Raw genomic sequence first — 23,845 nt, 5'->3', positions numbered from 1 at the left:
ATGTCTACTTTTCTTCAAATACAATTTAATAAGAAAATTAGCTCTCCTTGTATCAACATGAAAACACATTCAAGCCATGTTAGTGAGAAAAAAAGAACATTGCAAAAATATGTATATGTCACCATGTGTATGTTCAAACTCCAACATACAACACCAAGAATGAGATCTAATGTCCACTGTGGAACTTGGGTCATAATGATGTTGGCTCATCAGTGGGGGCATTGATAGTAGGGGCGTGTACTGGACTAGGAGCAAACTATTTGCTATAAGAAAATGGAAGATCCACCCTAAACCCTATTGAAGAGAATTGTTTAGGGGCATGAAGTGCACAGAAAATTTCTATATCTTGCTCTTAATTTTGTTATGAAGCTAAAACAGCTCTTAAAATATTTTTACAATGAAATAAATATGCAAAAATGAGTTTATATGAATTTTTTATTTTTATATGAACTTTTAAAACACAAAAAATATTGCATATTACAGGGACATCCAAGTGGATGAAGAGTATAAAACCATGCAGAAAATGGTAACAACACACAGATAAGGAGAGTGGTTGCTGGTGGTGGAACAGGAAGGGATAGGTAAAATAAACATTTTGTTGCTTTAGAAATATCTGATACACACTTTGAATGTTCTTGCTTTGATTTGTTTATGTTTGTGATACTGGTATGCTGCTACTGTTCTATTTTGGGGGGTTTTTTTCTCATGTACTACTCTCTTTAAAATTAAAAAAAAAAATCTGATACAACTTTGACAATTTCAACCTTTTGCACCTTAAACCACATACCATGAATTTACCTTGAAAACATCTGTTTCCATCCCAATTGTAACCTGATAGTGTGCGCTGCACCATGTTTAGAGCCAATGCACTTTCACCTCCCAAAATATACGAAGACCGGGCCAGGGATATAGCTCAGCAGAATCGCATCTGCCTGATAAGCAGGAAGTCTAAGTTTGATTCCTGGTACCTTAAAAAAAAAAAAAAAATACAGAGACCTCCACATCCCTCCTGTCCTCCACCTTGTGCTGTGCCAGCCCTCCCCGACTCCTCTGTTCTGCCCTCACTGTTCACAAGGCACGCGAACCTTCTCTCCCCAGCACGCGAGCACGGCCACAGTTGGCCCCGCCTTAGCGCCATTCCACTTTCAGCTTCCTTGATTTGCGGATGTTGCTTGTCTTTCGCCGTTACAGAATAAACCTTCCTTTTCAACCTTTCCCAGACTGCCTTGCACAAATCCAGTGCAAGTTCCAACTTAAACCTAGGATCTATGTGCGTTAGCTTTCCTAATAACACTACTGGACTGATTGTTTGCACCATGGTGTTGACGATGCTTTTGTTTGCAAGTTCATCTTGAATAGATTTGTTTTGGTTTCTGTGTTGATTTTTTATTTGTTTTTCCTTTCCTTAAGGTCACTTCTCCTTGTCCAACTTTTTTGTAATGGTCTGCTCTGGCCCTTGAGGGCCAGTGACTGAGAAATCTGTTGTCTTTTGGCTAGCAGGGATGTCTCTCTTTGTCTGACAGTTTAAATCCCGTACCTGTGTTTGGTGTTGGTAGTTCTGTCCGTTCCCTCCACCCCAGTCAATCAGGGTTCACAGTCCTGGGCAGGCATCTCAGCAGTTCAGCCCCTGCTTAGTAGCAGAGATGTCCTGTCCTGGCCTGGTTCATGCAGTGGTTCTTTGTCCTCTGACTTCTGCGTGTGAAGGGCTGTTAGTCCTTGTCTTTTCTGAGGCCATGACCATCACCTTACTACAGCCTTGCCTGGTCCTGAGACCCTTGAATCTCCACCTTTTGGTGACATTTCATTTCAAAGTGTAGTCCAAAAAGATGTCTTATTTTAAGATTGGCAATCTCCTTTTAATTTTCTTTTTCTTTTCTGTTTTGTCTAATGGTGCAGATTGACCCATGGCCTCTGCAACTACTCTAGCCATAAGCCCTGTAATTTTACTTCCTGCTGTATGTGTAGCGTGAGCAGCTGGAGTTCTGTGTGCACTCCCATTGTAATCCTTATCACAAGTGTCTATCTGCTGGACATGCATTGGTAGTTCCGATGGACAATTCTCTTGAATAGGGTTTAGGGTGGATCTTGCATTTTCTTATAGCAAATAGTTTGTTCCTAGTCCAGTACATATCAACAGTTCCTTGAGTTTGATGTTTTTTCACAGTGGCATAAATGCTGACCTGCTAAATTTAGGCACTGTTAAAAAAAAAAAAAAAAAAAACTACAGCAAAGGCAATATTCGAATGAAGCTCATAGTCTACCCTACCAAATTCGTAAACGGAGAATTGCTAATCTAGGGGTGTTAGATTGTTTACTCCTTATATTTTCCAAGTTAGTTCTCACTCTAGGTAATAATTTCAAAGAGTAGGTTTAACTAATACAAAATTGCTAATTGTTCTGCAAAAACATGAGCTGTACCGCTTCAGAGGCACACAAGGAATATAAAGAGACCTGCTGTAGTTAGTTGTTTCTCCCAAAAGCAAATAGATCATAACTTTTCGGGAGGAAGGAATCAGACTGATTGCATACGAATACTTGTGGGAAAGAGATCTTTAAAATTTTCTTTTACATAGAGAAACTCAGTGAAACCAGAGCCTGAGGTCCAGAAAGCAGTCCCGAGGAATTCAAGCTTTCAGTTGTTCCCAAGTAAGGCAAAACCGTCACACTCTAGCCAGTCAAAACTTAGCTGGCGCAGTGTAGCTGTGATCACTACAGAATTTACCCCAGACAACCAGTGGTCTTCTTTATCTCTGAAATCTTTTCAGTAATATTAAGGAAAGTAATTGGCATTTGTATTTTATACATGAGACAAACTGGAGATGCAAATCCTTGGTCTGGTTTGTAATACTCACGTAGGCCTTCCCGTTATATAAATTCAGGGCACACAAAGGCCCCAAGGAAAGCCTTAAATAAGAGTCATGGGATGGAGCGCCTCCGTCAGGGTCCAGTGAAAAAGCTAGACTTCTTTTTTTTTTTTAAGAGAATTTTAAGAAAAGACACAGAATTTCAAAACAAAATAGTAGCAAATTAACAATGGTTGTTGTGTTGCATGTTGTTGTCTTCAAAGTAGCTGCTCAGATCATCAGATACAGGCCTGCAAAATTGAGCAAACATCATAAGCACTAACTGTTCCCTTCAGTGAACTAATAGAAATTAGTAGTACAGTTATCTTAGCTACATTGTGTATATCTATATATTTTTTCCCTTCCTTCTTTCTTTCTTTTCTCATTCCCTCATCCCAGTTGTTCTTTCCTTTTGAGCAGTTTCTTTCCCATTCATAGTATTTATTGTACCTTTAGGATCTCATTTACTCTTTCAGTTTCTTACACTAGGGAGACAATAGGATGTTTACACATGTGGGCCTGATTTATTTCACTTATGAGTATGGCCTCTAGTTGCATCCATTTACCTATAAAAGCCTCGAGTCTATCTTTCTTTACAACTGAGTAGTATGTCATTGTATGAATAAAAATACCTCATCGTTTTTATCCATTCCTCGGTGGATGGGCATTTGGGTTGTTTCCAAGATTTAACTATGACAAATTGTGACTTCTTGTTATTCAAATCAAGAAATCCCGTCTGGGCACAGACGGGAAAGCACAGAGTGGGCAAGGACATTAACTCGTCCCTGAGATACTTTTCCGTACCTACTCAGCAACCTCCACGTTTTGATAACTATTTATTTACATATTATTGGTTCTGCCCATTGGCGACATAGCACTACCTGCCTAGTGCTGACTGCTAACTCTCACACATTTTGTCTTCCCTTCTCTCTCCCACTTTATTAGAATCTCCATGACAGCAAAGCATTATCTTTCCTATATCTCCTTGTTTCCCCAATAGCTCCCACTATGGAATTTTCCAGAGAAAAAATGTGCTTATTTTATGTCATTTGATTTTTGTTAAAAAGATTCACTTTTCCCCAAAGGTGACATACTTTCTTTCATTAAGTGAAACATACTATTCAAGACTTTCTTTGATTCTGAGTATTTAAACTTTACTCAATAATTTCCAGATGATACAACCTTTGTTGAAACTCTTAGAATGTGGAGTGCATTACAATAGGAAACAGGTCTGAGCGGCCCTTGTGCTTCTTTGCTGATTGTAATATTTTTCCTTAGTGAAAAGACATATTCAGAAGTGATGAATGTTAAGGTTAGAGAGAATGGAAAAGGCTCTTCTCCCTTAGTGAAAAGGCATATTCAGAAGATATGAATGTTAAGGTTAGAGAGAATGGAAAAGGCTCTTCTCCCTCCTCCTTAAAATAATGTCCCTAGAGATTTATACCACCAAGCAAAGGGTTTTTTCTCTCATTACCTAATATTGTAAAATTCTATTTAACACGTTGCCAGTGTGCCTGCCAGGGAGTGATTATAAACCTACAGACAGAATCTTAATGTGCTTGTTTGCTCTTTTCCACAACTAGTCATGGTGTGTTAGAGTGAATAAAATCTTTCAAAGTGTTTGCCGGCTATTTCTGTTGAAGTGCTCGCATCCATGTTGAAAAAATAATTGCGAGTATTCTGATTTGGAAATAAAGAGAAATTGAAGATGTTGAGGGGGAAGCTAAATGACTTAAGGATAAAAGCATTCCCTAGAGCAGAACACAATAGCTCTTAACACTTAAGATTCGTGAAATAATTTAAATTTTGCTGATGCCTCTCCTTGAGCCTTAGGCTTTCATGGGTTTTACAAAAAAAAATTCTAGGATATGAAATGAACCGAGTATTGATCCTGCTTTAAGATAATCCTCTCGTCTATGGAATGAGATTTTAAGAAGATTAATATATATATTGAATGAAATTCTAAGTTTCTTTTCTTTCTCTCTCTCTGTTTTTGTGCTTCATATCCCAAAGTCGCAATACCACCTGTTGACGAGGCAGGGCGAAATCCACTAAATCCAAGAAGTATATACGGAATTAGAAATGAATGTCTTGGGCTGGGGCTATAGCTCAGTGGCATAAGCGCCTGCCTGGCAAGCACAAGATCCTGAGTTCAGTCCCCAGTACCTCAAAAAAAAGAAAAGAGACCTATCAGGAATGAATGTCTTAGTAAGAGGGCCTCACACCTAACACTAACTGTAGTTACTGAGTGCTTCCCATATATGTTAAGCAATGTTCTAAGTATAGTATTTTACCCATACTAATCCTTTTAATCCTTAAAATAGTGCTACAAATTGAGTGTTAGTACTGTGTCCACCCTAGAAATGAGGAGATTTAAGTACAGAGAAGTTAAATAGTTTGCCCAATGCCAAGTTGCTGGATCTGAACCTATTCAGTAGGGTATCAGCCAGTCTCCTGACCTTTGCTGTGTGTTACCATTCTGCAGTGACAATAAAGATTCCCTGAGTAACTGAGAAGAAATAGTTTGAGGGAAGACTTCAGTTCTCCAGCATATAATTTTACTAGTTGATTTGCTGGTGCGAATGTTATGCGATGTTATAACAGTTTGTGATCTAAGTATTACACACCCCAAGCTACGTGCTTATTGCATATGTGGATCGCATTACTCACACAAAATCTCAAGAGAGGATCTTTGATCTGTAATGTTCTATATGTTTCAAAACGTTGGTCTTTTCTTACCCTTCATTCTCAATAAGTAAGATCAACTTGTGAACTAAACTCTAAATGATTAAAAATAGTGGCTAGTATGTGTAAGTTGTCTTTCAAAGAAGTTGTCACTTACAGTACTGTCTGGTGATTGATGTAATGTGTCAACTATATCCACTAGGTCCTTCCTATTGAAGAAAATTTAAATTGCCTCTCAGTGTCTACAAAAATTCAAATTCTGTAGTACAGCATGTCCATAGCTTGATTTTTAATGGTAATTAACACATTCTGTGCACATTAATGAGATTCACTGTGAGATTTCCACATATGCATCATGTATGCATGCATCATGTATGCACTGATCAGGTCCGTGCAGCTTTGCTCTAACCTTCTCCCCTCACCCTTTCCTCTTCTTCCCCCAGAATCCCTTCCTACTCAGACTAGAAGAACCAATATTGTTAAAATGTCTTGTTTTACCCAAAGCATATTGAACTTATAGATACAATTCAGTCCATATCAAAATATTAGTGATATTCTTAACAATATCAAGATTGGAAAAAAATCCTGAGATTCATATGGAAGCATGAAGGATCCCTAACTAGCAATCTTGTGCAAAAAGAGCAAAGCTAAAGGTATCACAATACGTTGTTTCAAGGCTTACCACATGGCTTGATTTTTTTTTTAGGGCTCATAATTTGTTCAGAGTCACAGGGAATAGTCAAGAATATCTCCCCAATAAAATATGCTTTATTTGCTTACTAAATTCCTTGGACTGAGCCCACAAGATTAAGAAATCTCTCCTGGTGTTTCTCATTGCCCTGGAGTAACTCAGGATACAGCTGGCTACTACAGTTTGGATGTGAATGTCCCTGAGAAGGCTGGCCCATGTGTTAAAGCCTTGATCTCCGCCCAAGGTGCTATCGGAAGATGGTACCCGATTTTTCCTCTCTCCTGTGATCTTGCAGGTTTGCACTACCACATTCCCCACTGTAATGCGCTGCCTCACCCTAACCCTGAACGCAATGGGCCAATTGATCATCAGCTAAAACTTCCAAAACCGTCCACCCAAACAAACCTTTCATTTTTAAAAATTGATTATTTCAGGTGTTTTCATAGTAGTAATATAAAGCTGACTAACACACTGCACAGATGGACTTTGACATCCCATTGGCCAGATGACCCAGGTAGACTTTTTAAAGAATTGTTCCCTCAATGGCTTACATTGAGGTCAGGATTTCTGAGAGGTATGCAGGTCAGGTTGATGCCCTCACTTGGATTTGGAGTGACACGGAAAGGTATCATGGAGGGAGGAGGTGAGTATTGCTTCACCTGAGGCAAAATGGCCAGCGAGTAGATGCTGTAGTCGAAAATGAGCTGGGAAGCTTTAAGTCCCAGCCCTGTCACTCACTAGGTGTCCGAGGCCCGGTCTCCCTTCTCTGTGAGACGTGTGGTGCCTGGCCCTAAGCTGCCTCTCTGATTCCTCACACAGTATTTGCAGCCTCGTGCTCACGCACGGATGAATTAATGAAACCTGACGTAGGGTTTTTTACTTCAGTATCATTGATTATGTTGTTCCTTGTTGGCATATCCATTTTCTTCATGCCCATGTGTCTGAAATGTCCCTCCTTTCCAAGGTCTAACTTAAATGCCCTGTCTAAAATGAACCTTTCCTCAGTTCTATCAAAGAGAGCTGGTTTTTCTTTTCTCTGTGTTCCTGTCCCTCTTGGAGGCTCTAGATAGTGTTTGGTACGCCTTTCTTGGGTCATACTCATCTTAAACTGTTTTTGTCTTTCCTTCTCAGCTACAAGCTCCTTGTGAGGGATGCACTGTCGGTCCATTACTGTTTCCCTTTTTGATGCCTGGCCTGGTTCTTCCAGTCAAGCATGGAGTGTTTAATTGAATTGAATGGGAAAGGGAGGCCACAATTTGTAGATGTATCTGGTCCTTTCTGTCTGCTCAGGCTGGAGGAACTCAGCTAATTTGACTGAGTCGCATTTAGCCCAAGCTGATAAGGTATCACAGCTGATGGCTTCCTCTAGGCATTCTGTTTGGACTGTTCTCTATTCTTCAGGAGCCAGGTTGCCTTCTGCTAGGTGGATGCACCCTGAGGACTTTATAGATTGGATACATTTTTAAAAAGACTATCAAAAAGAATCAAGCAAGACCAACTTCCAACATGATATTGCAAGAGGAAATATCCAAACAACCCACATTTTATTTGATTTACAGTTAGGAGGTATATTGATTGTTTTTTTCTGTCTCAGTTATTGCATATGACACTGCATTTCTAAGCTATAGCCATGTCCATTCACTTCATATTTTAGTATTCTGTGAGCTTGTGCAGTACAAAAACCAATAGAATGAATTTGTACTTTGCCACATGTGGTACAGTGAAAGTTGCAAAGCAGAGTTTATAAATAGTGCTCAATTTTCAGGATCACTGACATATCTTACACATTGATTTTCTAGATTGTTTTAGCAATGTTTAATTATCAAGTTTTCCTTGCAGTGTTACTTATGTAACTGGGGAGACACAGAAACATCATTAAATCTCCAGCTAACACAGGACTTCGAAATGTGGGCACACACTGGACAGGCTAGTGCTAAGGATTTCTCATAAGGGAACCTCAAAAATATTATCAGTGTGGGTAAAAAAACCTCAGGGGTTCATCAAGTTCTTGCTGTCCATGCAGTCAGCCATCCTCTGATTGAGTCCTTGACGTGAATACCTTACAGCAGCTACTGATAAACCCAAAAGACTTGATCTTTCAAACCACTTTCATGACTGCAGTAGTCACACTGGAGTGCTTTAAGTGAAAGGAATGCTTTGAATGAAATTCAGTTTGAGAAACGTTTATCGAGCAACTGCCACGGGCTGAAACTTGCATCTGTTCCTTTGCGTTGTTTGAGTATAGAGAGGAGACATGTAACCAGCTGTCCACAAGGTAAAACCCTAATAAATACTCAGAACAGAGAGAGGCAAAACACCAACTGCAAGAGAAGGAAAAACACCAACACTTACCACACTCCATGTCCTGTTGGGGGTGATAGTCAAGCACACGTACTTCAGCACCAGACAGAATGGACCTTGGCCATATCCTGGGGCAGGAGCCTGCAAAGCCAGGTAGTTCCTTCTAAGTGATTAGATCCTGGGCAGATCTAAGGGCTTCTGGGAGAGGTAGACAGGGACTTTATAACAAGGAGGAGTGGCCAGGAGTGGGGAGGACGTGAAGGATAGAATCCTTTACCATGTATTTTGAAACTGTGCATCAGAAACAGCTTTCCTAGTGCAAAGCAGTAAAAGATGGACATAGCCACCTTCGGAGCCAAGTATTAAGCAGAACTTAAAATGAAGAAATCACGGGTCATGGAAGAGATTGACACACCCTGCTAAAGACTGAACTGAGCTTAACTCAAACTGCATTCCCTCCCTCGTTTCAAAGCCCATTGTCTGTAATGATACACAATTCTTATTGACAAATGCAGAGAAGAGGAAGAAAGATGGCCATGATTTACAAAGAAAGCATTTTTGGAGCAGGGCCCTTAAGTCAAAAGATATTTTATCATCTATCTACACAGATATGCGCTGTCAAGTGAGTTTGTTTCATCCCTAAGAAGGATCTTTTTACCATTTTTCCCTAGCTAGTCTTCTCTCCTTTACTTCATTCTTCTATCTTAATCAAAGAAAGTGGGTTTTGCTTGATTAAAACACAAGTTCTTGGGATTAGGGGGTGTAGCTCAATGATCTAGTACTTACCTAGCGTGTGTGAAACCCTGGGTTCCAACCACAGCACAGGAAAAAAAAGAAAAAAGTTTTTAATCTAGGGTTCGAAGGAACCCTGAGTGAGTTTCCAGAATCCTGGAATCTATTGTATCTGTCTGACAGTGCATTTTGGTGGGAATGTGAATCATAGTTTTCTCCCAACCCTCAAAAAGGCTCTATATAACTCTGTTACATTAGAAGAAACAAAAATATTCTGTAGATGCAAAATTTAAGTATTATGATGTCATATAATGTAACATTCTGAAAAATACAGCATGTCCATGTGAATTTCAAGACTTTAGCAGTGAGTACTTACTCTTGGGCGCTTACCTCTCCATGACTATCATAGAAATGACACTCCCTTCACACATCACTGGTACTCTAGCGTTTTGGAGAAATCAGAGACCATAGAACTTAGCCACCTAGCTTTGGCAGAGATTTCCCCCATGTTAGCTGCGGCAAGCCTTTCAAGATCGTAGACAGAGTGGCACATGGCAGAGGGCAACAGTTCATGGCAGCAGAAAACAGCAAAAGCAAGAAGAGCAAAGTGGGAGAAGCAGCAGAGAGCAGGCTCTTTCCCTCCCTTACATTGTATGCAAACTACCCGCCCCAGAGCGGGTTAGCACTCACACCCATAATCCCGGCACTGGACTGTGGGTTAATCAAAAACTCTAGAAGCCCACCCCATGACTGCATGAGGCTTTGAGGGGACATCCAGACACAAACCATAACAGAGAAGAACGCAGAACGTGATTCTGGGTGCTTGCCTTGTTTTAACATAGCAAATAAGAATATCTCAAGATTCCAGGACTACTCATTTAAATAAGGAAAACTGAAAACATCTCTTTTTTACACTTCACCTAGAAAGTCTCATGTTCTGAGTTCCCTAATATATTTCTCCAGCACAGCTTGCACTTGTAGTCACGCTAGTGAAACCAGTTATTTCTCAATCAACAGGCATTACTTGAAATCCCAGTAGGCATAAAGCTTAGAAAGAGTGAAAAGTCATTTTACTTATAAAAGGTAATTACACTGCAAGAAATCTCTGGGTGTATTATCTGTGACTGTTTAACTGAAGCTGTGTGTACTTTTTGTGTTTAGATGTTTCTGAAAGATGCATGGACATTGCAGCCCATTTTGAGAAGGCCATGGCAAAGTCGGTTGAGAAGTGTCAGGTTAGGTCTTCTGCATCTTGTCCTCCAGCAGCTGCACTCCCAGACAGCATCTCCTTTCACACTGATGGTTCCGTCCAGTATAAGGAAAAGCCGTACCTCTCTGCCTCTGAAGCCTTAGATGCTTACATTGATGATTTTCACGTAAGCTCTGAGCTTCCCAAAATTAATGATACAGAGGTTAACCTGCAGCAGAACCCTCCTGAATGTCTTGCTAAGCCAAACAGTGGTAAGCTTGCATTATTCGCTGAGTTCAGTTTTTAATTATCTGTAGAAACGTGATGCTTTGAGAGGATGTTTGCTCTAAAATCCACCCCCTAAAAATTGTCTTGCAGCTTGTGAATCTTCTTATAAAATTGTTGTAAAATTATATAGTTACTGTTCTAAAACATTTTCTGCACTGGACCCTTTTGACTCAAATATCAATTGCAGAAAGCAAATCCCTGCATTAATTTCAAAGAGGCAAACCTCTGGCTTTGGAGTGGAAAGCCTTGGACCTTTTGACTGAAACTGTTAGGGGGTTACTTAAGTTCTCCAAGCCAAAGTTACCTCTTTGCAAAATGAGAATAATAATCAGTGACAACACTATTTCAAATGACTATGATGGGAGCTAAACGAATGAGAAGACATTGTAAATTAGTACAGTCCTCAGAGCCTCTCTGTACCACAGTGGGAACCCTGAGGTAGAGGTCAAGTGACTCAGTGCCTGGTCTCCTCTCTGCTGGTGACACTGGAGATACAGGAAGAGTCACGGACTCTCCCTGGACTTTAATTTCCTTGTCAATAAAATAAGGAGATTGAACTATGTGAGCTCCATAATTTAAAAACTCTACACACATTAATGGGAAAGAAATAAACTTGATCCACTCCAATATCTCAGAATTTCTCATAAAAAGTGTCATTTATGGATTTTGAAAAAAATCATGAAACCAACTGGCCATGATTCTGAATTTGTGATTGATTGACTTCGAAAACATGGGAGAAATAAACTTCGCTGATAGTAATTTCTCTTATCTACATGAATAATAGCAACAGTAGTGCTACCAGTAATGAAGTGGCCTGCTCCTATACTAAGTACCATGATTTTAAGATTTTATGTGAGTGTACACAAGAATATAGGGAAACTATATTTGCAAAAGTAAGGTGGAATTATCGTTATTGACTTTATTGTGAAAGCATTTACATTATTAGTATATGTATTACATGATATATAAAGTTAGAATACATGAAAGGGCCTCTTACTGCTTTTCAAGTGAAAAAACGTTGAGTTAAATGAGGATTCAGGCGAGCAAGGTAGTTCTACCCAGGAGAAAACCATGTTTCTACTCTAAGTTGTCCCATTATAATGTTTGACATGGTTTTGTAAGTGGTGAGGACTGATACAAGGCCTGAGTGTGAGAGTATGGTGTGAACATCTAGATGATCCCTATAACTGAAGTGCAAAGTATACTGTCACTTAGTCAGAACCTCTGATGGTTGTCCTGACACGGATTTCCATTCTTTTCATGGGGTTTAGTGGTAGAAGGAGTTTTTCTCCATCAGTTTTTTCCCTTGAGCCTTCAGAAGACAGGATGTGTGTGTGGCACTTGTTAATGACTTGGAGAATGACACAGCTAGTGGCTTTCGCCCTGGGTCCTCTGGAGTTGTTAATCCCACGTCAGTGTTATTCTTGGCACTTCTTTTAAAGAAAAATGGAATTCCTACTTTTTCCCTAGTTATGAAAGTAATATGTATTCATGATAAGAAACATTTAGAAAAATGTGTAAGAAGAAATCAAATATAATTCTAACACTGGAGAAAACTTCTGTTAATAGTTCTACATAAATTTCTCTGTTCTATGTTCAGATATAGATACTAGAATAATACTGTTCTCATTATTCTCTAACCGTCGTTATTCACATATCAATATTTTGTTAATATCGGCTCAAGTGATTAAAATACTCGTGAATCTTCACATTAAACTCATCTATTGTGTTGTATTGTCTCTGTCAGGCTATGTTGGTTGCCATTAATATCTATATTATTCCAGTTGTCGCATTTGTTACCATCACACACACACACACACACACACACGCATGTGGGCAGCTGTCCAGTTCTTTCCTTAAGTGACCTTCCTAAGAATTGAGCATGTAGGTCAAACAGAATGTCCAGCCTAAACATTTTGTTTCATACCGTGAAACTGTCTTTCAGAAAAGACCTACTTCATATACTCCCACACGTGGAGTAAATGTGCATTCTTACTCCCCTGTATCTACTGCCAATGGATATTATGAACATGTCAATCCTTGGCAGTCTGCTGAGCAAAAAATTTTAATTTATGTTAGTTTATCATCTGCTTGTCCTCGCTTGTTAATTCCCTAGGAATAGTATTTACTTGATCTTATTTTATACATTTAAAATTGTCCCTCATTTAGTTTGCTAGATGTGGTGAAAGCTTAATTGTCTTTCTACATAGCTCTGCTCACCACCTTTGTGATAACCGAAAGTCTCACTTATACTAAGGCATGTATCTTGACTTTGATCCGTTTACAGCATTTCTGTCATCACTATTTTAATTACAGTCGATGGTTAAATGAGTAAGATATCTTGGAACAGAGTGTGGGAGATTTCACGGGAACCACGTCTTTTCATTCATTCTTTTAAATGGACCTTAAACCCATCCTTCACAGTTTGCAAATACTGGTGCTAGAAGTGCTGTCTTATTTTTCACTGACCTCTTGGACTCTGCTTGGTCCCTTCCAACCACATTCTTTACCCTGTTGTCAGTCAGAGGAATCTTCCTAAAGCATAATCTCTTTCTCTGTTTATATCATTTCTGTCCCTGTTGTCATCAAGACTCCTTAAAATGGACTCAAAGTCGTTGCTGATCTGGCTGCTACTTAATATTCCACTTTGTGTTTCTCATCCTTTTAAAACCACACACACACGCACACACACACACACACACACACATCCATGGCTGCCTGAGGCACACAGTTCCAGGGATCCTTGTGTCTGGCCCATGGAATGCCCTGCACGCATGGAGCCTGTCTGCCTTTCACATGCTGTTCCCTCTCACTAGAGTTCTGTCCTCCCCGTCCTCCCTGTTTTTGGATAAACTCTGCTGTCTGGCTTTAATTTAGATGTCACTTTCCCGACACCCGCTGCCTCCGGGAAGACTCTGTTTACTTGCTCCTGTTGTGTTTCCTGTTAGTGCCTGGAACGTCCTCTAGGATGGCATTCAACAGTGTCTTGTAAGAAGCTGGCCACTGGCTTGTCCTTCTTGCTGGATTTATAAGGTCATCTAAGCTCTGAGTCTCGTTCATCATTCACCTTGTAACTCGGCACTGAGGCCTCATAGCCCATTCCACTGAAGAATGAAGCAGCGAATAAACTGCTGCTGCTATGACCGTATGGTTGTATCTAGAGCATCCCACGGGTTTGGTTTTCTTTCCCCAATCCCAGATGACCCTTTCTATTGAATATGATGGTTATAAAAACTATTGTTCTGCCCTGGATTTTTAAACTGTTGACCTAGTTTACTCAGAATAAGGAGTAGCAATACTTATTTCTACTTCTCATCTGATCAACATGAGCATGATTTGCTCAATGCCAGGTGCTGAGACCGTTGAGGGCCTTATAGGGCATGTTCAAAGTGAGGCCGAAAACTAGCCCCTCATGTTGTTCCCTTAGAAATCCCTCCAATTTTCACAAACGTGTCTGTTGATAGTTCCTTTAAATTAACTTCTCAGAGACCCGTGCCCATCGTTTCTTTCGTTGATCTAATGTATTTAGGATCACGTCTCTTAGAGCTAGCCTCAGACATTCTGGCCTAGCTGTCCTTGTTCCTGAGATCTTCAGTCCCATGTCTAACCTCGTTTCTCTGGTTCTGTGAGTTCTGTGAGGCATCAGCAGTGTTTGGGTTGTTACCACTTCTACAAAGCCTGGCCTAGCTATGTAAATGGAACTAGACTGACAAATTACACCACAGGACGACTCTCTTGATGAATCAGACAGTGTGGTATTCATCTAAAATGAAGGAAAATGTGACTATATCTACTTTCTGTACTTGATAGTTAGTGTATTATAGCATATCCTAGGCACTGCACAGAAATTTGGGGGGTCCCCTTGGAACACAACGCTAGACACTGTTCCTTTGGATATTTTACATCCAAATTCACTGTAACATTGCTTTGTTTTTGTTGTATAAGGAAATTTCTCCCCCCAACCCCACCCCACAATGTCAAAGGACCATTTCCAGGCAATATTTTGTCTTTTGCCTTAAAAGTCAAGTAATTTTCCTTTGTGTGGAAAATGTGCTTTGGGAGATCCAGAGAGAAGATTCTCTTGGAAGATTATTGCAAAACGCTGAAAGGCTCTTGCTTGAACCATTAATCCCTTGAATACCCGTCTTTCAGTTTTTATGCTCCTGTGTGGAGAAAACGATCCAGCTATACTATAACAGCCTACTACGTGGATGAGAGATTTTTCTTCTCTCACAATAATAAAAAATCATAACTATTGCTTTAAAGGTAGACTGAGCTGGAAACCAAAGTAGGGTTTTGATGGACATAAGGAAAGAAATTCTTCCACTCTCAAACTTTGAGACAGTATTTGAGTCTTTCATCCTACTTTTGATGTTTCTGGGGCATTTTGTCGCATAACCAACTTGTTTGTAGTTTTGAGGTAGAGAAACAAGGAATCTGTTTACAAGTCATCCTGTTATTTTCCGGATGGTAAATTTATTTTTGAATCTGCACTTTTTTTTGAGGTTGAACAGGCAAACTGCATGCATTTAGTGCACAGTAGGTGCTAAATATCAGCTCAGAGTTAGGGGTAGAGAATCAAGTGGGGTCTCCTCTGAATAACAAAGATCCCCTCCTTCAGGAACCTCATAGCCTAGGGAAATTCAAATCAGCATAGTCCCAGCAGTTATTGTGCAGTGCGGGGAGTGCTGGCATGAAGGCATGAGTGAAGTGCTTTGAGAGCAAGAGACTTTGAGGACAAAGAAGGACCCAGGACTAGTGATCACTCAGCTCAGTTTTTAAGCCAAGTAGAAGACAGCAGGTAAAAAGGAGAGAGGGACAGCAGTAAAGGGATAAGCACGGAGCATCAGAACACAGAGACTGCAGTCGGGAGGTCACTGGTAATGCAGGATGTCAGGAAGGGTGATGCTGTTTAATGTTTTATTAGAGTTTTTTCTCAGCTTTGATGTTAGTTCTACGGATATAACAGAGTTTGTATCAGACTTAACTAGCTCCTCATAAACAGGTTTTGCTCATTTCCATATAGTTTAGGTAGTTTTCAGTAGAAAAACAACCATGAGGATATTTGATCTATGTGTTTCCTACAACTCATCTCTGAAATTTTAGATTTTCATACTAGAAAACACAAAAATTTAAAAATTAAGAATTTAAGGATATTTCAAAGGGACATTTTGTTCTGGGTTATCAGTCTTTCCTACAGCTCTTCCTAAGTCCCGGAGTAACTATTTAATCTCCTCATAGCCTCTGTACCTGAAGAGTCTTCTCTACTTGTGAGCAGCCCTTGTGGGTCCCCCTCAGCTGGGTCTCCACTCCTGCTACTGCGCCCTCGTGGATGCCTTGACAGCAAGGTCCTGTCTCCCCAGCTGGCCCTACGCATCCCGCTGGCTATGCTTTATGCTTTCACAGTTGCCGTCCCTTCTCGGGATACCTACCCAGCACACACCTTCATACAGTGAATTCCCATCCACCCTTCAAAGTGTAGCTAAGGTCGGCCTCATCCAGAAGATACTTTTCGATTTTGGGGGCTTCTGTGTTCAGCCTCCATCCCATAGCCCCTGAGTATACTTAAGAGTAGTATCTCCTACTAAGAGCAGTGTTCTTAGAACTCTACTAATACTAGTATATTAATAGCAAAACCTAACACTTGTTAGATATATATTACAAAGCCCTATATCTATGATGCAAATTTATGTATATAGGTATGCCTGCCTCTAATAGCAATGCATGACATTTATTAATCTCCTATTAAGCATAAATAAGGCTATAGGACTTAAAACTGAAGCAAAATAAAGAAAAAGAAAAGAGAAAAATAGACATGATGATCTGAGTTTTAGAGACTGCCCCAAATTGAAAGACTCAATTTCATACTTTACACTTTGGTTTATCTTAATAAACAGTAATTAATGAGTGGGAATTGAGCCAAAAAAAAAGGTAAGAAAAGCCATTAAAATTGGGGGAGAAGCAAGGAACCTAGTTGATTAATTTTTGCCTTGTTAATTATTTTGGCTCTTATTATAAAAACCCTCTTTAAAGAAGTGAAAAATACACAGTGTAGTGGCTTAAGTTCTCAACTTCAAGTGAGAAATCAGCCCAAGTTCCACAGTGTTCACTGCAATGTATCCTGCGTGGGCTGTTTACTCTCTGTCTCTCTGTCTCTGTCTCTCTGTCTCTGTCTCTCTGTCTCTGTCTCTGTCTCTCTCTCTCTCTCTCTCTCTCTCTCTCATCAAATGGCAAAAGTAATGTCTACCAAAAATGATATATTGGGGGTTGGGGATATAGCTCAGTGGCACAGTGCCTGCCTGGCAAGCATGAGGTCATGAGTTCCAACTCCAGGTACCAAAAAAAAAAAAAAAAACAGACCAATATATTGAAGATTACATAAAATGATGTATGTGAATGCACCTAAAAGGGTTAAATGTTGCATTGTCAGTGCCCCAACATAATGTGTTTACCTGGTGGAATAAAATGTACAATAGGGCATTTCTTGGTGGTTCTGACATTCTTTTTTTTAACCCCTTGCTCTCTTGGTTCCATTCAGGATAGTTCTTATTCTAAACCATAACCAATATGACTATACGTTTCCATAGCAACCCACTACATTCGGCCCTGGCAGAGAAAGTTGCTGTTGATTATCCCTGCAAGCCGATGGCATAGATTGAAATGGCCCTCAGACTTCGCAGATGTGAAGCTGTCTCAGCTGGGCATGTACACAGGTTTCTTTACCGTTCACAGTGCATTTGGCACTGACGTGGATTTTGTAGCACTTCTGGTAAAATTGCGATTTACGCAGCCCACTTTTTTAGGCAGTTCAAGTAATTTATTACAGCAGAATTTTGCTTGCTTAGTTATCTGTCCCAGTTATGCCCTGAAACTCAAAGTTGTATTCTCTATTTGCGATCTTCAGTTTCTCTCTGTCCTCCACGATCATGCGATAGACCCTTATTCTGGGCAAGAGTTCAACGCAGCTGAGCCGGATGAGGTGGCCTTGGGAAGGCACAGAATTGCCCCTGGTCCTTGTGGCACACTGGCTACCAAGGGTCTTAGCTTTTTAATGGACAAAGTGAAAGTTTGAGATCTTTAAGTTGAATAAAATTATTTTCTTTAACTCTTCATCATGTTTTGTAAATTAAAAAAGTATAAGAACATAGCAAAAAGAGTGATACGGAATTATTAGTAAAATTAAGAAGACCATAATGAATGACATAGAATGAAGCGATACACTTTGGGCATTGTTATTAATGTAGTTACACTTAATTAACTGTAAATAAATATTCCATATATGTGAAATGAAAGTATGAAGATGGGAGTGTATATTTTAAAAAATAATTAGCCATCCACATATCCATAGCTCGGCTTAAAATGTAGAATCCTGATAGCCACAAAGCCCTTTCAGCTCTCGAGGACTGCGTTGTCTTCTGTCCTCCCCAGTGTAATATTACCTTGCTTTAAACTTACTTCTTTAGGTTTCTCTTTGTAGTTTCTGTCCTGTCTCAATGTTTATTTTTGTTGTTTCCAGATTTTGCCGAAACAAATGGCCTTCCGCTCACTTCCTTGCACTTGTATTGTGTTGCTACACGCTGCTGTTTCTGGGTGTGTGCGTTGGAGTGGACCTGCGGGGTGGGTGTGCACCTCTGCGTCTTCGCAGGGCCGGGCCAGCCTGCCCTGTGTGTGCTGCTGTTAGTAACAGTGACTTTCCTGCTCCGTGGTTGTTGTCTTAGTCTCCTCAGGTTGCCATCACAGAACGCCACTGACGGGGTGGCTTAAACCTCAGAAGTTTATTCCCTCACAGTTCTGAAGATCATGTTCCCGCAGGACTTCCGGTCAGGCTGTCTTCCTGGCGTGCAGATGGCCACCTTCTCACCGTGTGCTTGCATGACAGAGAAAATATCCCTGGTGTTTCTTACGTTTTTAGGAGGACATCAATTCTATGGATCAGGAATCCATCTTGATGAACTCATTTAACTTTTGTGAGCTCCTTAAAGCCCTGTCTCCAGTACAGTCATGTGGCAGAGTACAGGGGTTGTGTTAGGGCTTCAATGTAAAGATTTGGGGTTTAGAGGGATGCAGTTTAGTCCACAGCAGTTATAAATACTTGCTATTGTCAGAGGTTTGCTTTCCCCCCAATATAATGAATGTAAAATCACATCTCATTGGTCTTTTATTATTGTGGTAAAGCAAAAGTTACCATTTTAACCTGTTTACAGTGCACAGTCCAGCAGCCTCAGGTATGTTCACACCGTTGTGCAACTCTTCCCAGAGTCCATCTCTAGGCCTTTCTCCTTCCCAAACTCAAGTCCTTCCCTAAACATTCCCTCCACTCTTCCCTTCCTGCCTGGCAACTGCCATTCCATTTCCACCTTTATGAATGGGACTACTACACTAGTATAAGTGTAATCACAGTATTTGTCCTTTTGTACCTGGGTTATTTGATGTAGCGTAATGTCTTCAAGGTCATCCATGTTGTATCATTTCACAAGGTTCTTTCCTTTTCAAAGCTGAACGCTATTCTGTTGTAAGTGTTCCATTTGCAAACAATTTTTTTTTTTTATCTGTTGATCCATTTCTGGACACTTGAACTGCTCCCACCTTTTGACTGTTGTGAGTAGTGCCCCTGTGAACATGAGTGTACAAAAATCTCCTTGAGTTCCTGGTTTAAATTATCTTGGATATATATCTTTGTGGTTTTAAATTTGCATTTCCTTCCATATTCATTCAGGTTGAAGAACTGAATAACTAGCCTTAATTTTCTTGGTCATTACTGCCCTTTGGCCATCTGTATTTGCTCTTCTTTAGAATATATATTTTACCATTTTTAACGTATATTATTTTCTGTATTATTTTTAGGAGGTAATCATGGATTATCGATACAAATCCTTTATTTCTTTCCTTTTAAAAAATTTGCTGTGCTGTGGATCAAACCTGGGGCCTCATGCATGTTAAGCTAGTGCTTTATTCTGAGCTGCACTTCAGACCACTTACTTGTTTCTTATGCATGTCGTGACTCTCAATTTGTGGCTTATATTTATAGCTTCCTGATAGTTTTGTTGTTGCTGCTGCTGCTGCTGTTGTTACTGTTCTTGATGTTCTTAAGCAGAAGCTCTTCATGTAAAGAATTTATTATTTTATCTTCCATGCTTTTTTTTAACCCTGCTTAAAAAGTTTTCCTCCTTGAAGATACTAATGTGGTATGTATTGATTTTAAATTCCAGTTAAAGCAAATATAGATATTTGAGGAAGTAAGGTGCAATCTACATGAGAATGTTTAAACTTAAATTTGAACTTCATGTAACAAATATCTACTGATTGTGTGCCAAACGCTATTAGAGACCATGTGTTCTTTGCCTCGTGAAGCTTACGTTCTTTGGAGAAGACTGACAATAGTCAAATGAACATATAATACAATGCTTAGTTGAGTAAGAAGAAAGGTAACAAGACATTCCTGTTGTGGGATCAGAGAAGTCTCCTACCCGGATATTATATGAGAAGCACAAGAAGTTAAACATTGACAACAGCACAGGGTTACAGAATGCAGATGGCAGCCCACAGCGGGGGTTCCTCCCTGACTGCCCTGGTCCTGTAGAGTGGGTGAAACTGCTTGCCAGTTAAATTTGTGGAATGAATTAGATAACCTCTGTGACCTCTTCACCTTGAAATTCTCCCAAGATTCTGAGTGTCTAAAGGGTTCTGCTGTATGAAACCTCTGTGGAAAAACTGTTTAAAAAGAAATAATATGGTAGATTTCCTACAGCTAAAGAATGTAATTCAGTTCCAATCTTGATGCTTAAATCTATGTCCTGGTAAGAGTAATTTTTCATCATTTCCAATAAAACCAACTTTAGATTCCAGCTGAGTCACCTGCAAATGGAAAGCCTTTTTTGTAAAAGGATTTCCTATAATTAAGATGACTGCAGAGAAAGCTATAAAAGCAAGTCTTCCATGATTGGCTGCAACAAGGAAAGTACTAAAATTACTAAGTAATACTATAGATTTGAAAATTTATACATATCTTTAGAGCTAGTCTCATAAAAGGAATGATTATTTAACAGTCTAAATTCCTGAAAATGGTTTTTATAGTGGGAAAAAAATGTAACACATACTGCTATACTTCTTTATCTATGGATATGAAAATGTAAATTTCACCTTGGAGCATGTGGGAAATCATTTCATAAACTGAATACTAAATTACATGTGACAGGTGATTGCAATTAATCACTATGTATTACCAGGACAGGAAGAAGCTTTGTTGCCTAGTGAAATATAATACAACACAAAAGGAAAATACAAAGCTAGACCATTTTTGAAGTCAAATATAAACCATTTCATACATCTTTGAAAAACTAAATGAAAGCACATGAATCTTGTGCCTGTCGTCCATCTGAAGGACCAGGCACTCTTGAAGTTTAAGCATTCCTTCAAATTATACTGTCAGGTGCTTCGTATGTTTGACTGCCACTTGCAGTTGCACTTTGACACCTTGCTGTTACAGATGGGTGAAGCCAATGATTGCTTAGGCTGTACACAGCCAGGGTCACATAACAGAGTAGGTGACAGCATAGCCTATGAAACCCAACTTCTTAGTCTCCTAGTTCAAATCCAGTTCTCTGATGGATAACTAAAAAAAATTGGGGCAAGCCATTAACTTTCGGAAATTTTTACTTTTCTGTAAAATGGGGATAATGGTAACTTAATTCATATCCTTACCAAAAAAAAAAAGAAAGAAAGAAAAGGCAAAGACTATGGGCAGTGTCAGGTAGTGTTGTTGAAATTTTTATTCCTAAAGAGTGATTTTATAAAGTAAGACATCCTGCACCACTAGAGAAACAGTAATTCCTTGTTCTGCCTTTTACTGGACCTTACACAAGTCATTTACACTCCATGAGCTTCAGGGTTTTCAAAACTTCTAATATGAATTGATATAGATTCATAAAGTATATAGGCCTCCCATGCACTGTATGTGTTATCTATCCATATATTAATACATCATAGTAGGAATTTATATAGTTATCTTAAAATTTTAACCCATAGATTCAAGTATGTATTTCTAAAATTCTTAAAATTAATGAAAATGATATATATTTGTATTTGTATGTGTCCCTTTCTGGAAATCCTTATCTTTCATAGCATTCTTAAAGGAGTTTACTACCCCAAAAGGTTTATAATCTCAATATGAGACCAAATAACTTCTTTAAATAGCAAGATTTGACTGTAACCTGACTGTTATGGTTTGTGTCTGGGTGTCCCCCCAATGCCTCATGCGGTGGTGGGGCAGGCTTTTAGAGTTTGATTGGTTATGGGTGTGAGAGCTGCACCCGCCCTGGGGTGTATAGTTTGCACATGTAAGGGAGAGGAGGAGGCTGCTTGCCGCCATTCCTCCCTTGTGTGCTTGTTGCTTTTGCTGTGTTCTACCGCCATGAGCTGTTGCCCTCTGCCATGTGCCACTCTGCCTTGTAACCTGCCAAGTATGGACTAAAACCTCCACAAACTGTAAGCAAAATAAACCTTTCCTTCCTTAATTTTGGGCATCAGATATTTTTTCCCAGCAATGAGAGGAAAGTAACCAAGACAGAATTTGGTACCAGCGGAGTGGGGTCGTTGCTGTGACTATATCTGACCATGTGGTTCAAGTGCCTTTGGAAATGGCTTATGGGAAGAGCTTGGAAAGGTTTGGAGATGTCGCCTGAAAGAATACAGCTGGACTGCCTTCGGCTGTTCTGTTTGGGAGATTCCGGTCAGAGCTCAGAAGTCCAGAAAGCTGATAAAAATCCTGCCGGTAAAGACCGGGTTCGGGAGGTTTCTGTTGGGAAGAAGAGCTCCATTGGTTGTTGGACTCCAGACAATGTGTGTTATGACTTGGCAGTAAGTTTGTCTGCATTTTACTCGCGTCCAGAGACTTTGCCTAAGACTGAGATTAAGGGCAGTAGTGGACTGATTAATCTGGCAAAAGAAATTTCAAGGCATTCGAACATTGGGGTGGTGGCATGCCTATTGTTGGGGGCTTTTAGCCAGATTTATGTTTAGAGTCAAGAGCAAAGGCCCAGCAGGATGATTTAAAATGTGAGTTTGGCCAGAAAGGAAGCTCCAGTAAAGCTGTGGGTTGCAAAGACAGAACTGAGGAGATCTCTGTTGCTGAGGAGGAATAGGAGAATAGAAAAGATGGCCTGAGGGCATCACAAGAAGCAGCAAGTCTCCACCCTTTGCAGCCTCAAAACTGCAAAGGTGAAAGACCTTGCCTTGGAAGAAAGCTGCTGAGTGCCGTGTTCCAGAATGGCGGCGGCGGCTGCACCAGGTTCCAGAATGGCGGCAGCGTAGAAAATCTGCTCCTCAGAATTGAATTCAGAGTGCCCAGCGATCCAGGCACTCGACTTCTGTGGCCAAGAGAGAGGAGAACTTGGCTACTGCTCCAGGTGGCAGCAGACGTTGGCATCATCCCCATGGCCCTGGCTTTAGGTGCATGGAGAATGCACAAGTTCTGAGGTCAAAGAGGCTTCCACCCAGATTTCAGAAGGCCTGGGAGGCCAGGCAGTGTGCCCCTGAGAGGGCAGTGTGTGAGCCTGTGAGTGTGAAGCAAAAGGTGCCCTGGAGACCTCAGAAGTTTAGAAAAGCCAGGACCATGGATCATCTAAAGAAAGCTGCAAGGAGGGAGCAAAGTAGGCCTAAGAGAGAAGCTGTGGAAGTTGTAACCACCAGAAGTGCCATAGGGGTGGACTCATGAAAGCCCTTTGGTGCTCACAATGTGCCACAGATTGCTTCAGATGCTGGTCATGGAAGTACAGGACATATCATTAGCCCTGCTGGATTTTGGACTTGCTTTGGTCCCAATGCTCTGTGTCTCCCTATTTGTATCTTTTGGAATGGTACTGCTTATTTTGTGCCATTAAATGTTGGAAGTGTTTAACTTTTCATTTGTACAGGGGGTCACAGCTAAGAGTTTGCCTTACATCTCAGAGGAGACTTGGGACTTGGACCCTTCAGCAGTGCTGAAATTGTTAGGAATTTGACAACTCTTGCAGATGGACTAAATGCTGTTTGTATGAAGGGATGGGCATGAGTCTTTGGGGGGCCAGGGGTGGAATGTTATGGTTTGTGTCTGGGTGTGCCCCCAAAGCCTCATGCGGT

The 23,845-nt window shown here is 40.2% G+C and overlaps 1 protein-coding gene and 1 long non-coding RNA gene across 4 annotated transcripts in view; one reads left to right on the top strand and one right to left on the bottom strand.

Annotated features, from left to right (window-relative positions):
- Positions 1-3,054: 3,054 nt before the first annotated feature.
- LOC102024534 lies at positions 3,055-9,511 on the bottom strand. The gene is made up of 3 exons (XR_262996.2): positions 9,307-9,511; positions 8,572-8,661; positions 3,055-3,094 (listed from the first exon to the last, which is right to left on the bottom strand). It is a non-coding gene; the product is annotated as an uncharacterized LOC102024534 (long non-coding RNA).
- A 70-nt stretch (positions 9,512-9,581) lies between these two features.
- Positions 9,582-23,845, top strand: part of Grip1 (glutamate receptor interacting protein 1) — a 208,512-nt gene continuing 194,248 nt past the window's right edge. For all 3 annotated transcript variants that reach the window (XM_005397458.1, XM_005397455.1, XM_005397454.1), the window contains exons 1-2: positions 9,582-9,616; positions 10,414-10,713. In XM_005397458.1, the coding sequence (XP_005397515.1) occupies positions 10,431-10,713 (283 nt within the window). In that variant the 5' untranslated portion in view covers positions 9,582-9,616; positions 10,414-10,430. The remainder of the gene's footprint in view (positions 9,617-10,413; positions 10,714-23,845) is intronic.

This window comes from Chinchilla lanigera, unplaced genomic scaffold, assembly GCF_000276665.1.
Source record: "Chinchilla lanigera isolate Chin_1 unplaced genomic scaffold, ChiLan1.0 scaffold00057, whole genome shotgun sequence".
Taxonomy (NCBI): domain Eukaryota; kingdom Metazoa; phylum Chordata; class Mammalia; order Rodentia; family Chinchillidae; genus Chinchilla; species Chinchilla lanigera.
Note: the sequence above shows the minus strand (reverse complement) of the source record. Positions and strands in the feature narration are given on the sequence as shown.